General features: G+C 40.8%; 1 protein-coding gene across 3 annotated transcripts in view; it reads left to right on the top strand.

Annotated features, from left to right (window-relative positions):
- The first annotated feature begins 96 nt into the window (after window positions 1-96).
- Window positions 97-14,565, top strand: part of TMEM185A (transmembrane protein 185A) — a 28,230-nt gene continuing 13,761 nt past the window's right edge. The window contains exons 1-4 of one of the 3 annotated variants that reach the window (XM_078147908.1): window positions 98-307; window positions 8,430-8,559; window positions 11,533-11,709; window positions 13,205-13,412. In XM_078147908.1, coding sequence (XP_078004034.1) covers window positions 11,651-11,709; window positions 13,205-13,412 — 267 coding nt within the window. In that variant the 5' untranslated portion in view covers window positions 98-307; window positions 8,430-8,559; window positions 11,533-11,650. Of the gene's footprint in view, window positions 308-8,429; window positions 8,560-11,532; window positions 11,710-12,037; window positions 12,104-13,204; window positions 13,413-14,565 lie in introns of those variants that run through there. The other 2 variants (XM_020975041.2, XM_020975042.2) reach the window with 2 other exon arrangements.

Raw genomic sequence — 14,565 nt, 5'->3', positions numbered from 1 at the left:
GCCCGAAGGTTTCGTCAGGGTTCGGAGCGCATGCTCAGTCCCTTTACGGAAGCCGGTTAGGGAGGAGTTGGGGGTGGGGGGGAAGAGGAGGCGGCCTCTAGGGCCTCGGGAGGAGGAGAAGGGGGAGGAGGAGGAGGAGGCTAAGGCAAAAGAGGAAAGACACGGACCCGAAGCAACGGCGGGACGGGTAGCACCATGAATCCGTTGTGACGCGCGACTAGAGCGGTGTCGGGGAGGAAGGAGAGGAGTAAGCAGCGGAGTTCTTCGCCATGAACCTGAGGGGCCTCTTCCAGGACTTTAACCCAAGGTGAGGCCGCGCAGCGCCCCCCGGGAAGGGAAGGGCCAGAGACACCGGGAGGGAAGAAGCAGGAGGTGGGGGGAAGCAGCGAGAGCAGCTTCGGGGAACCAGGAAAGAGATCCTGAGGCTCGATCTGTGGGCCCCTCTGCTTTCTCTTTTCCTATTTAAAGGTCCTTTCCTGTAAACGACCCTTGTTCTCTCCTTCATTCTTCTCCTCCCATGACATTATCATCAGTTCCCCTCACCCCTCCTAGGCCAAACGTTGACTGTCTGCTTTCAAGTTGTCAGTTCACACACACACACACACACACACACACACACACACACACACACACACACACACTCTCTCTCTCTCTCTCTCTCTCTCTCTCTCTCTCTCTCTCTCTCTCTCTCTCTCTCTCACACACCCCCACACACCCCCACCCCCAACCAAGGGACCGCTTCCACTCCCTCCCCCCCTTCATTGTTTTCACCACTTCCTTCTCCTTCCCTTGCTCTTTCTCCCACCCCCTCTGCCCTGCAGGGCTTAGCATCAGACCTCTTTCATTTCTCTAACCCTTGTGTTAGTACACTGCTCTCTGGCCCTACTACTCTAAACCCCTCAGGTTTTCCTTGATTTAGCAACCCTGTGCTTTGATCTCCCTTGATTTTTCTTTTATCTATTTATTTGTTTGTTTGTTTATTTTGCTGAATTTGTACCTGGAACCCAGCCTAGAGTTGATGGCAACATATATTGGTACTTGCCTTACATAGCATCTTTTAATGAGAAACTTAGAATTTTCCACCTTCTTATTTCACTGTACAGCTTGGTAGGTACTGCTACAGCCATCCCTTTGTGATTACCTCCCATTTATGCTGTATGTGTGAATATAAATATGTATATATATATATATAATATATATATATTATATATATATATTATATATATATAATATATATATTATATATATATAATATATATATTATATATACGATTGTTTGAACCTTTTCTCTCTCATTAAACTGTGAGCTCTTTGAGAACAGACTGTAATTTTGCCCTTTTTTGTATCCCAGAGCTTGGCACAATACCTGGCACATAACATGGGCTTAATAAATGCTTGGTGACTGACTGACTGAATCAAGAATTGGGTTCCTTATTTCACAGATGGAAAAACTGAGGCAGAGAGTCATGATTTTCCTCATCACATTAGTGTTGAACCAGGCTATAATTGTCATCCTGTATACAGCAATGCCTCTGTGGAACCTACACTCCATATTCTAGGCAAAAATCCTGGGTCAGGAAAAAGGTCACTGGAAGTTTTGTAATATAGAGGCATACATTGTAGTGGGGTGTGTATATGTGTGTGTGTGTGATAGAAATAGGCTGCATCATTGTTAGCCTTATAGGTATGTTGTATGGGGAATGGAGAACTTTTTCAATGCTTCAGAAATGGGTTTTCCACTACCACAGCAGATGCCACTAAGAGCTAATGGTTGATCTGCATTCATTCACCAAACGTGTTAAGTGCCTGTTGTTTGCAGAGCATTGTGCTAAGGGGGAGGGGAAGAGTATATAAAGTCTAAATAAAACATAGGTTCTGTCTAAGTAGATCTACCAAAGTGCTATATGGGGGGGGGGGTAGAACTGGTATAAAACATACATTACATGATAGGTTCATTAGAGAATTTCAAAATAATAAAGGGGATGAGGAAGGACTTCTTGGAGAAGGTGATGTGTGAAGTGGACTCTAAAGGATGGGGTAGAAACTTAAGATAAGAAAGGTTGAGGGGGTGGACCTCCAGACCTGTGGAATACTGTGAGCAGAGGTATACATGAGGAAGAGGTGCAGGTTGAGTTAGGGGTTTGAAGGAGAACAGAGAGAATAGCTCAGTTTTCTTGAGGACAGCACATGATGCCTGAAGAGAAGTAAAATGAAGTTGTATGACATAGGATTGTGGGGGCCCATGGATGCCAGAAAGAGGAGTTTGACCCTGATTTGGTAGGCAGTAGAAAACCAATCAGGGTGTTTGAGGAGTGGCATGCTGAAATGTATGCAGGCAAACATTAAGAGTTTTGGCAATGCGAAGAATGGATTGAAGGGGGTGGAATTAGAAATAAAGTGCCAAAAAAAAGAGAGTTTCTTTAATGAAGAGAATGAGAAAACTTATTAAAAACTGAACTTGTGGTACAGTGGAGAAAACACTAGTTCCGGAGTTGAGGATCTAAATTCAAATCCTCTGTTATCTTGGGCAAATCATTTAATCTCCTGGGACCTCTGTTTTCTTCCTAATCAGTTAAATGAGGGACTTGGACTAGATAAGCTCTGGGGCCCTATTCTGATCTAGAGCTATGATGTTAGGAACCTGCTGTGTGGCCTGGGACCACTGGTCTGTTTGTCTTAGCGGTGAAGAGAGTTGGATCTCTCACGAGAAATGTGACAGTGATTGTACAGCACTTCCCTGCCAAAAAGTGTTCCAAATTTGTTGGATAATCAAACAATTCAAAATTCAAAAGGAATTGGAAGTAATTACCCATGGTATAACACTGGATTTGGAGTCAGATGACCTGGGATCTAGATGATCTCCAAGGTCCCTTCCAACTCCCAATCTGTGACCCTCTGACTAAGGGTTTGGCAAGGAGAACTTTGCTGTTGCAGCTACAAAAACATTAGCAAGAGTTTTTTTGTTTTTGTTTTCTAACATTTTTGGTATGTTGCGTTTCTTCTGAGATCAGTATAAGAAAATTTTGTATCCCAAAACAGGCATTTGATAATTATCAACTTATTATTTTAATTCTACTACAAGCTACATATACTTGAAAAGTTAAACTGTCTTTTGTATTGTAGTTTAACTATCTTTTGTATTGTATTTTTGTATTGGCACACTTTGAAGTCATTAAGAATGAACTGGATTGTAGAGATTCCAAGAGATGTGTTTTTTTTTCTCTTGAAACTAAAGACTGTTGATTGGTAATGTTAACAAATCAGAGTTTTACATCAGTTTAGTGGGATTAGAAGGGATAGAAAGGCTGTAGTTGGCACTGTTGAAGAATTTGATATGTTTTGCACAATAGACTTGCCTTTATGGAATCTTTTCCTTTTTGCATGTTAAGAAGGGTCCTTGGGACACACACTTGGTGCTATTCAACATCAATTCAACAAACATTAGGCCCCGTGTTCCAGGCATAGCAGTAATCTGGTACAGTGAATAGAATTCTAGGCTTTGAGTAAGGAAGACCTCAGTTCAATACCACCAGGATAGAGTGGCCTAGTGACCTCGGGCAAGTTGCTTAACCTCAGACAATTCCCCAGGAACCCTGTCCATGACTTAATAGATGTCTGCCTTGACTGGAGTTTCCCACTCTGAGCTGGCGAGTATTGTGCTAGGTACAGAAAAATGAAAAAGCACACACATTCTGTGCCCTTTCCTTCAGGTGACTTATTATCCAATGTTGAATTAGGGAGACAACCTGTGCTAGAGAGTGTGGGTCCCTGCCTTATAATGCTCCCTTTTTAAAAGGCACTATACATGTAATAGAAAGATTACTGGGCTATCAGATTGCTTGCCTTCTTGGGGAGGGGGAAAGGGAGAGATGGAGGGAGAAAAATTTAGAACTCAAAATCTCATTAAAAATGGATGTTGAAAATTGGTTTTACATGTCATTGGAAAAAATAAAATACTATTTACATAAAAAAAGAAAGAATAACTGGTTCGGTTCTGTGAAATTTGCCGTTGATAATAATTGAGTCACTCTTTGGACTTAGAATTGTAAAACAATAATATTTGATTAGATCAGGGATTCTTAACCCGGATTCCATGTACTTTTAAAATATAGATAGATGGATAGATAGCTATATTTTTGCATAGTTGATTTCCTTTGTAAATTCAGGTATTTTATTTTATTTTATGCATTTTAAAACATTCTGAGAAGGGGTCCATGGGTTTCACCAGACTGATGGCCCAAGACAGCAGTAGGGAACCTGTGGCCTCTAGGTCCTCAAGTGCAGCCCTTTGACTGAATCCAAACTTCACAAGTTGAGGCCACAGGTTCCCCACCCCTGGCCTAAGGGATCCAAGACCCCAAAAAAGGTTAAGAACCTCTGAACTAGATGATCAATAAGGCCCCTCCCTGGCTCCAAGATTCTAAGAAGCAGTGGTAGTCTCATGCTCCCTAGAGAATCCTACAATCTAGAAGCCTTTAGGGGAAACCTCATGCTGTTATTTTCAACTACTACTTCCATGGAGTCCTGAAGTATGGGTATCCCATACCTACCCCTCACACCCCCCCATCAAAAACAAATCGTCATTATTTCTCATGGGAGAGGCCCAAAGCTGTGGCAGGTTCCTAAACTCAACAGTGGACCTGGATCATTCCAGCCTTCTGAGTCTAGGATAGCCTTTTCCCCCCATGCTATAGGAGTTGAAGTGACCAGGATGTTTTTTTCAGGTTAGGGCTGATGCTGATTTCTCAGCACTCAAATGGACAGGCTGGGTTACCAGGTAACAGCTGTGAGCCTATTTCCAGCATCATGAAATTCTTTTCACAATTACTGTCTAGTTTCACAGCAAGTTAAGACCTGCTGAATCAGATATGTTTGCTTCATCAGCAGTCATTACCTGCATGAATGAGGCTTTCTAATGACTGGGGCACCCTAGTCATGGGATTTTTAAACCTCAATTCAGAGTAGCTGCTGGTTTACATGTATCCAGAGCATCAGTGTGACTACTTTAATCCTTTTCTAGAGTCATGAAAGCTGGAGATTCCTTACCACTTCAGAGATACTGCAGGGGATAAAAAAGGCTGCCCAATATCTGTGGCCTAAGAGCCATCTTCCGAAGCATGTAAACTCTAAGATAGAACTGAGATCTTGGCATCCTTTTCTACAAATTAGAGTCTGGGGTCAGCATCCTTCCAGCATGGATTGTTAAATGAAGCTGAGGGGGAAGGGAGGCAAGGTAAGAAGAGAGGGAAGGAAAGGAGAGGACTCATCAACTAGTCGTTTTAAAAAGTCAGTATGTTACATCTTTTAAAGCCACATTAATAAAGCCATGTCAGTATAAATAAATAGCAGCAGGATTATGGCTGAACTTTAATAGGTGTCATCAAAATATTTATATTGGCTGATTTTTTTAATGGTGTAGCTAGAATTAAATGACTATAAATGTAATTATTTCTCCATGATTGTTTGTAAAAAAAAAAACTGTTGAGAAGATTGAGTCATAAATCATTGGATCTATTCTACTCTCCTCATTTTGTAGCTGAGGAAACTGATGCCCATAAAGGTAAAGTAACTTGCCCAAGGTGCCATAGGTAGTAAATGACAGAGCCCAGATTTGAACTCAGGTTCTCGGACTCAAAATTCAGCATTCTTTTCACTGCAACCCACTGCCAAGCCTGCCCCCCCTCCCATCCCTAGCATTAGGAGTAGATCAGAGAAGAAATCAGGTTGGTTTCATGTTCTACATTTTAAAAGTTTTAAGTATATCTTGAACCTATGTGGATAAGCAGTGGCTTTGTTACTCAGTAAAATTCATTTGGAGGAATTGTAATATAAAACATATTGAATAAATAGGCCTCTGTCATCTACTTCTTGAGCATCAACTATACTGGCTGAATTGGGTATAGTATTTCTTTCTCCAGTCATTCAGTCTGTAAACATTAGCACCTACTATGTGCTAGGCACTGTACTAAGCTCTGGGGATACAAAAACATACAAAAGATAGTCCTCACCCTAAGGAGCTCACAACCTAGTGAGGGAGATAATAAGTAAACAAATATATACAAACAAGCTATAGACAGGGTAAATAGGAAATAATTAAGAGCAGGAAGGTACTAAACTTAATAGAGGTTGGGAAAGGCTTCTCGGAGAAGCTGGGGTTTTGACTGGTACTTGAAGAAAGCCAGGGAAGACAGTGGGTAAAATGAGGATGGAGAACAATGCTGGGAGCTGAGAGGGGGGGTATCTTGGTCATGGAACAGCCAGGAGGACAGTATCACTGGAGCAGAGAGTTTATGTCAGAGAGTAAGGTGTAAGAGGCTAGGTTATGAAGGACTTTGAACTCTATACAAAGGATTTGGTATTTGCTCTTGGAGGCAATAGGGGAGCCGTTAAAAGTTTATTGAGTAAGAGTTTGGGGTGACGTGGTTGGATCTATGCTTTAGAAAAATCACTTTGGTGGCTGAATAGAGGCCTGCCTCAAGGTGGTGGCAGTATCAGGCAACAGATTGGATATAGGGGGTAAGAGAGGGGGAGAGATAGTGAGGAGTGGAGGATGACACCTCAGTTTTGAGTGGAGGACTAGAAGGATGGTGTTCTACAGTAATAGGAAGGGGGAGGCTTAGGGGGAGAGATAGAATCAGTTTCTGACAAGTTGTGTTTAAGGTATCTATTTGACATCCAGTTCAAGATGTTCTGAAAGACAGTTGGAGATGCAGGATTGGAAGTCAGCTGAGAAGTCAGGCAAAATAGGTAGATTTGAGAATCATCAGCATAGAGATGGTAATTAAATCCATGGGGGTTTTGAGATTACCAAATGAAACAATAGAGAAAGAGAGAAGAGAAGAGGACCCAGGACAGAATCCTGAGGGTGATCTGGATGAGGATCTGGCAAAGAGACTGAGAAGCAGTGGTCAGATAGGTGGGAGGAGAACCAGGAGAGAGGGGTGTGCCAATAACCTAGAAAGAAGAAAGTATCACGGAGCGGGGGAGTGATCAACAGTGTCAAAAGCTGAAGAGAGGTCGAGGAGAATATGGATTGAGAAAAGGCCATTGGATTTGGTGAATTAAGAAGTCATTGGTAACCTGCAGTTTCAGTGGAATGATGAGGTTGGGAGCCAAAATATAGAAAGTTAAGAAGTGAATGAAAGGAGGGAAACTGGAGGTACCTATTATAGAAGGCCTTTTTGAGGCAAGCTTAGCCACAAAGGGTAGAAAAGATAGTTTATCAGGGATGAAAGGATCAAGTTAGGATTTTTTGAGGACGAGGGAGAAATGGGTAAATTTATAGGTAGTAGGGAAGGAGCCAGTAGAAAGGAAGAGATTGAAAACAAGTGATAGAGTGGGGATGATAAAAAGTTATCTGGTACAGGAGAGAGGATGGAATGGGATCACTTAAGCAGGTAGAGGGGTTAGCCTTGGTAAGAAGTAAGGACACCTCTTAATTTTACTTTGTGAATATTATGTGAAAAATATGCATCCTGAGAAATAAAAATCATATATGCTGTCTGTCATCAATGGGACAGCTAGGTGGTGCAATGGATAGATTTCTCTTCAAATCTAGCTTCAGACACTTACTAGGTTTGACACCCTGGACAAGTCATTTCACCCTGTTTGCCTCAGTTTCCTCATCTGTAAAATGAGCTAGAGAAGGAAATGGCAAACCACGCCAGTATCTTTGCCAAGAAAACCCCGAATGGGGTCACAGAGAGTCAGACATGACTGAAAAATGACTGAACAACAAAAATCTATCATCAAAAACCTAGTATTTGAATTGTTAGGAAACTCTTGAAGTGTTATGCAAATTCCTGAGGGGCTGTCATGTGAAAGATCAGACTTGTTGTCCTTGGCCTCAGAGATCAGGCCCAGGGTCAGTGGGTATTTCTTTTGATGAAGGTATGTCCTTCCAGAGCCACTTTGTAACGATTGCACATTTGTCTCATTGCATTCAGATCTGTTGTTTGGCTTGCTTTTTATTTACGTGCAGACATCTGAGGCCATGGTTTTTCTCTTGCTGGTGATTTTATTGGATTTTGTCTTCTGAATTGCTAGGCATCTCTATTGCTATTCTTCCCACATTGCAGCTACCCTTTATGGTATCTAGTTTGGTGTAGATCTGGAGGCAGTTTTCTCCATCCCCCTTCCTTTTCAATTTAAAATTCTTCTAATTAGATTTGCAAGACTCTCAACAAGTAGAATCTTACCATCCCTAATATCTCCCTGGCCAGGAGCCCATTACCGCTATATTTTAAGTTGTGATTCAGAAATCCAAATCCTGTTCTCAGATACCATCTTCTTAGCCAGCTGTTCATTTGGTTGAGAGATCACTCCTACCCTACCCTTCCATGTGGTGGGTTTTTTTTAATCTCTTATCTCAAACCATCTCTAAAAACTCAAGACTTCCCTATAACAACCTTAGTTATATTTCATTGCAGTCAACCTGATCACTTCTAGAAGTTAACCCAGAAGCAAGTAACCACTTTATGTCATGAGGAACTTTCATTTAAAGAGGTGCTTTGATTGGAACCTTGATTCTACAGGCCAGAAAACCACACGCAGATGAAGGTACATAAATCCAAACGACTGTTGGCCCTTAAAGAAGTCCCCTTGGGATGTTGAATGTACACTTAGTTCAGTGATGCTCCCATTGCTCAAAACCTTTTTGAAAATCTTCTTTGGAAATAACCCCGAGCCTGGATAGGAAACCATAAAGGAACCAAGTGGCTTGACAGTTACTCCTTGAATGTTAAGCTTGAGCAGAGTATTTATACTTTTCTTAAATATGAGCATTCCTGTGCTCTTGAAGAATGAGTGCAGGGCTGGCAGGGTCAAAGAGATGAAGGAAGCATTTTAGAAGTGTCTTAAAATTCCCAGAATTAGGTTTCCTAGTCTGAGAGCTTAGCATTTTCATTTGCCCTAAGTGATCACAGGTAGAGCAACGATATATGGGACATTTGGACTTGGGAAATATTCATCAAATCAAATCAAAACCTTGAATTAAATTCTAAAACCAGATGTACTACTCCAAATGGTAATTCAGAGTATGTGTTCCTTAAGCTGGGCCATTTGTTACTCAGTTTTGGCTGTTTATGCTCAGAGTATAAAATATGGGTAAAAACATTTCCCTTTTGTTAATAATGTTAGTAATTGTGTTTCCCAGTAGTTAATTCAGTTACACAGATAGTCTTTTAATTTTGTCAGCTCTCGTGTTCTAGGTGTGTTGTGAACCACATTAATTTTGTTTTTATGGTATGGTTTGATACAGAGGTATTATCCTCACTAAAAGCCTGCTTAACCAGATAAAAGTATCATTGGGAAAGGTTTAACAAAGTAAATAAAAATGCGATAACAGGGGCAGCTAGGTGGCACAGTGGATAGAGCACCAGCCCTGAAGTCAGGAGGACCTCAGTTCAAATCCGCCCTCAAACCAAACACTTGACACTTACTAGCTGTGTGACCCTGGGCAAGTCACTTAACCCCAGTTGCCTTAAAAAAAATGTAATAACAATACAGATAATATTAATTTTGGGTTTTCTAAATCTATGTCTCTCACAGGGATCTATTTCTCTTTGAATTTGACACCAATGGTTTGGTATACTTCCTTATTAGTATATAGTACTCTTTTGCATCTGGAATTAAACCAGTTGAAATTTCTATTTTGTTTACTATTCACAAGGTTCTGCTCATGTCAAGGCTAGAAATGTCCCTCTAAATAATACAATTTGTCATTGAAACTGCATTGTCAAGCCTAGGAAGTTCCTAACAACTCTAGTATCTAGTATCTACGGATGATGTACAAATTGATTGTTGTATGTAAATTGTGAGCACCTCAACAAGGAACAAAGAATATGAAGAAATATGAGGAAAAAATTGTAGGCAGAGATGTAAAGTGAAGCAAGTATATCCTAATCTATGCACCGACTACAGGTAAGTAAAGGAAGGCAAGCTGGGATGGGGCCCCTCCTGCTTAGATTCAACACAGCAGACTGAAGCAGTGCTGCCTGTGGTTTTGTTTTTGTTTTTGTTTTTTTGTTTTAGGTAATTGGGGTTAAGTGACTTCCCAAGGTCACACAGCTAGTTTGTGTCAAGTGTTTGGTCTGAGGCCAGATTTGTACTCAGGTCCTCCTGACTTCAGGCCGGGTGCTCTATCTACTGCTCCACCTTGCTGCCCCACCTCCTGTGTTTTTAACAAAGGATCACTTGCACACAAAAATAGGGATGGTGTTAGGAACTGGACCTGGGATTTCACTGGTAGATAGAACTCCTAGGTAAAGGAACTTCTCTTCTAATGCTGGGCAGCACCTTCTCTGCCCCTAAGAGTTTTAGAGAATTGGCTGAAACACTGAGGAATTGGTGCCAGGACTTCCCCAGGGTCACACAGCCAGGATGTGTCAGAGATATATGGGAAGCCCACCCAGCTTTCTGGCATCAAGGAAGTCTGACCAGGGCAGAGTATGGCATGGAGGAATACACATTGCAGATACTAAGTATGCTGGTTTGTCTGTATCTATCAACTGCATTAAAACAAAATGTATTAGTTTACAAAATGCAAGGGAGAAAAGAAGCATTCATTGTATTTTTTTTCCCCCAATTCTGCTTGAGATAGTAGTTGGGGGTGAGAAGACTACTCTTCCCTGGAGGAGAAGAGGAAGAACAGACACAAGAGCTTTTGTATTTTGACCAAGGCTCTGTTTGCTTCCCAAAAGGTATTACTGACTGCTGACTGTTTCTTCCTCTGACTGTTCTTAGTCTTTTCATTCTATTCACCGGTGAAGAGGAAGAGCTAGGAAGTAGAGACCTGAGCAGAAGCCTTATAATACTGACACATTTATATAGCCCTGTAAGCTTTACAGATTGCTTTCTTCACATCAACTCAACGAGTAAATTAATGCAAACTTTAGCTCCATTTTACAGAGTAGGAAGCTTGAAGCTTAGAAAGGTGAACAGATTTGTCCCAAGTCACACAAATAAACAGCAAATGTCAGACCTAGGATTTGAACCCAAAACGCCTGACTTATGCCCAGAGGTCAATACCACTACCATTTGGTGACACTGGAGGATATAGTTCGTTTTTTTTCCAAGATGAAATTAAACCCCTTTTAGCAATTTCATTGGCAACCTTTGCGTTTAAAAATCATAGGAAATGTCCTAGCCTCCAAGTGAATCTGATTCTGCAGGATTTTTTTGTGCTTGGGGGAAATCACCAGTATGATTATACATATAGGTCCAGGACTTAGTAAGACCTCTTTTTAGAATTAACGTATTGTATGATTTTTTTTTCCTTTTTCTTTTTGTTATTGTTTTTGTTGTGAAAAATTTAGATCACAAGTAATTAAAGTCAGGATGACTAAATGACTAGTCTCCACAGCCCTGGGTAGAGAATGTTTTTATGCTTCAAGGAACCTAAGTTTTCTCTCTCACAATGCCAATCATGCTTTGCCAAAGAAAATTCTTTTCAATTGTTTCTCTCTCTCTCTCTCTCTCTCTCTCTCTCTCTCTCTCTCTCTCTCTCGCTCACTCTTTTTTTTTTTTTTTAAGTAAATTCCTCATCTATGCTTGCCTGCTGCTGTTTTCCGTGCTGCTGGCCCTTCGGCTAGATGGCATTATTCAGTGGAGTTACTGGGCTGTCTTTGCTCCAATATGGCTGTGGAAATTAATGGTCATCGTTGGCGCCTCAGTTGGAACTGGAGTCTGGGCACGTAACCCCCAGTATCGGTAAGATTGCTTTATCAGAGAGAATGTGTGATTAGATTCTGATAAGTTTAGCAGAGATAACTGCATGTCATAGATATGTGAATGATTTTAAAATTTAGTGAGAAACCCTGTTTTGTATATGTAAATATAATGGTTGTTGGCAAGGTTGTGCTATAAAAGTATATCATAATTTTATGTGAGTTCTTTTTTCTTCACATGAGGTACTGAGCTGCATTTTTAAAAAATATATTTTTGATACAGAGCATGTGACTTGTAGAGGGGAAAAAATGGGATAGTCATCTGAGCATAAACCTGGAGTGTTTTTTTTTTCTATTTTTTTGAATCATAGAGTAATAGAATGTTGCGGCTGAAATGGATCTTAGACATCTTCTAGTTAAATCCTCCCATCTTGCAGGTGAGAAAACTGAGGCCTAGAGGGATGAAATGGCTGAACCGGGGCTAGAACCCAGGCTCTTGCCTCTCAGTCCAGTGTTGTTCCACTACACTGAACTGCCTCTGTGTTTTCTTGTTTATTTTTTTGATTAAAGTGAGAATAATTAATTCTACTTGCTATTTGACTTCTCTAAGGTTTTAGAAAAAAAAATACTTTCTAAGCAGTTCTCAGTTCAAGAGTGGGCAGCATTTGTGAGTTATCCAGCTATTCCTTCTCTCCACCCCTTCTCTGGTACTTGCTCAGCTTTTCTAGAGAGAGTAGAGGCTTTTAAATTGTATTAGAATAGACTGTCATTTCCAGAGTTTCTTATTTACTGATAAACTCACTGTGGCACAGTGGAAAGAATGCTTGATTTAAAGTCAGAGAACTGGGTTCGAATCTCAACTCTGCCAACAGCTGCTGCCACCTGTGTGACTCTGAGCAAGTCACTTAACCTCTCCAGGCCTCAGTTTCTCCCTCTAGCACTTGTGGTAGTTGGGCTTTTAAGGTCCTTCCAGCTCTAAAACTCTGCTCCTAAGATATATAAAAGGGTATGAGGCTGTGGTAATAAACCTGGAAAAGAAAGTTACACTTGAATTTCAAGTTGTATGCAAACATACCAATGGCAGCATTTAGACTTGGTATAGTAATGTCATCTTTCATCTTCTGAGGTTCACTGGACAGAGAAGCATCTGCTGATGTTTTACTTATGAGTCTTCTTACATTCTTCATTGGCAGAGGGAGTTCCTCACCATGAAATCCCCATACCAATGCAATCACAGCCCCAGACCCCAAAAAATTCAAAATAAAATAAATCACGTTACAAGGTGGGACAGTTTAGTTTGGTTCTCTCAGCTGTCATTTGATTCCATGTGGGGTGGGTCCTTTACATTTTTAAGATTCTATTTAAGAAACTAAGTTTCGTTAAATCTTTCTTACTTTTCTTTACATGAATATATGAGTACTGTTTTGCACATAAGGCTGTAAAAGTTTTCTAAATTGCTTAGAACACTTATTTCTAACAGAAATTTGAACTGAGATATTTGGTGTTTTCTTTTTTCTTTTCCTCATGACCATTTTTAGAGCAGAAGGAGAAACCTGTGTGGAGTTTAAAGCCATGTTAATTGCTGTGGGCATCCACCTGCTCCTGTTGATGTTTGAGGTTCTGGTCTGTGACAGGATTGAGAGGGGAAGCCACTTTTGGCTTCTGGTCTTCATGCCGCTGTTCTTTGTCTCCCCAGTATCTGTTGCAGCCTGTGTGTGGGGATTCCGACATGACAGGTCACTTGAGGTAAAATTTCATAAACTAAAAGTGAATGTTTTACAGCAAAACCTTTGGTTACTTCTTTTATCATGAATTTCCCTCTACTCATTTTAATGTAGTTGAGTGTGTGTGTGTGTGTGTGTGTGTGTGTTGTGTGTGTGTGTGTAGGAACACAAGAAGGTAGCAATAATAGTATCCTTTTCTTACATTTAAAAAAGTGTACAAGGGGCAGCTAGGTGGTGCAGTGGGTAGAGCAGTGGCCCTGCAGTCAAGAGCACCTGAATTCAAATCCAACCTCAGACATATAATACGTCCTAGCTGTGTGACTGTGGGCAAGTCACTTAACCTCAGTTGCTTCTCTTTAAAAAAAAAAAGTGTACACAAATGAAGTAGTCCATCACAAAATTATACTGATTTTTATATCTAAAGTTGTTTATTTGACCTTTACCTCTAGCATTTTAAAATATTATATATTCATCAAATTGGCTAAGTTTCTATTAGTCCCTTTGAACTTCCTTCTTGACTATGTAAAGAGTAATTTTTTTTTTTTTTGGCTAGGCAATGGGGATAAGTAAGTGATTTGCCCAGGGTCACACAGCTAGTTAAGTGTCAAGTGTCTGAGGCTGCATTTGAACTTGGGTCCTCCTGACTCCAGGGCTGGTGCTTTATCCACTGCGCCACCTAGCTGCCCCAAGAGTAAATGTCAATAGGCACTGTTTGAAAGTGGTGGAGAAAAACTTTGGGAATGAGAATCTAACCCCTACTATAATAGGAAGCCCTACTACAATGTACCTGACAAAGGGCTTATTTAGCCTCTGCTTGAAGGCCTCTGATGAGGGGAAATCCACTATCTTCTGATGACTGTCTAAGGCTGTCTGTTCCATTTTTAGATAATTCTAATTGTTGGAAATTTTTTTCCTTATATCAAACCTGAATTTTTCTCTTTCCACTATTTACACATTGATCCTACCTCTGAGGCCAAGCAAGTATACCTCTTGTATGTAACAGTCCTTCAACTGCTTGAAATTAGCTCTCGTGCCATGGCCTACCCCCACCAATCTCCTTTTCTTTAAGCTAAACTTCCTCGTTCCCTTCATCCAGTCCTCTGATGGCATGTTCTAAAGGCTTTTCGCTATCCTGCTTCCTTCTCTCGATGCTCTAAGGTTATATCAGTGTCTTT

This window comes from Phascolarctos cinereus, unplaced genomic scaffold, assembly GCF_003287225.1.
Source record: "Phascolarctos cinereus isolate Bilbo 61053 unplaced genomic scaffold, phaCin_HiC Scaffold_8;HRSCAF=390, whole genome shotgun sequence".
In the NCBI taxonomy this organism is placed as follows: domain Eukaryota; kingdom Metazoa; phylum Chordata; class Mammalia; order Diprotodontia; family Phascolarctidae; genus Phascolarctos; species Phascolarctos cinereus.
The sequence above is the reverse complement of the archived record's forward strand: the minus strand, read 5'-3'. Positions and strand labels throughout refer to the sequence as shown.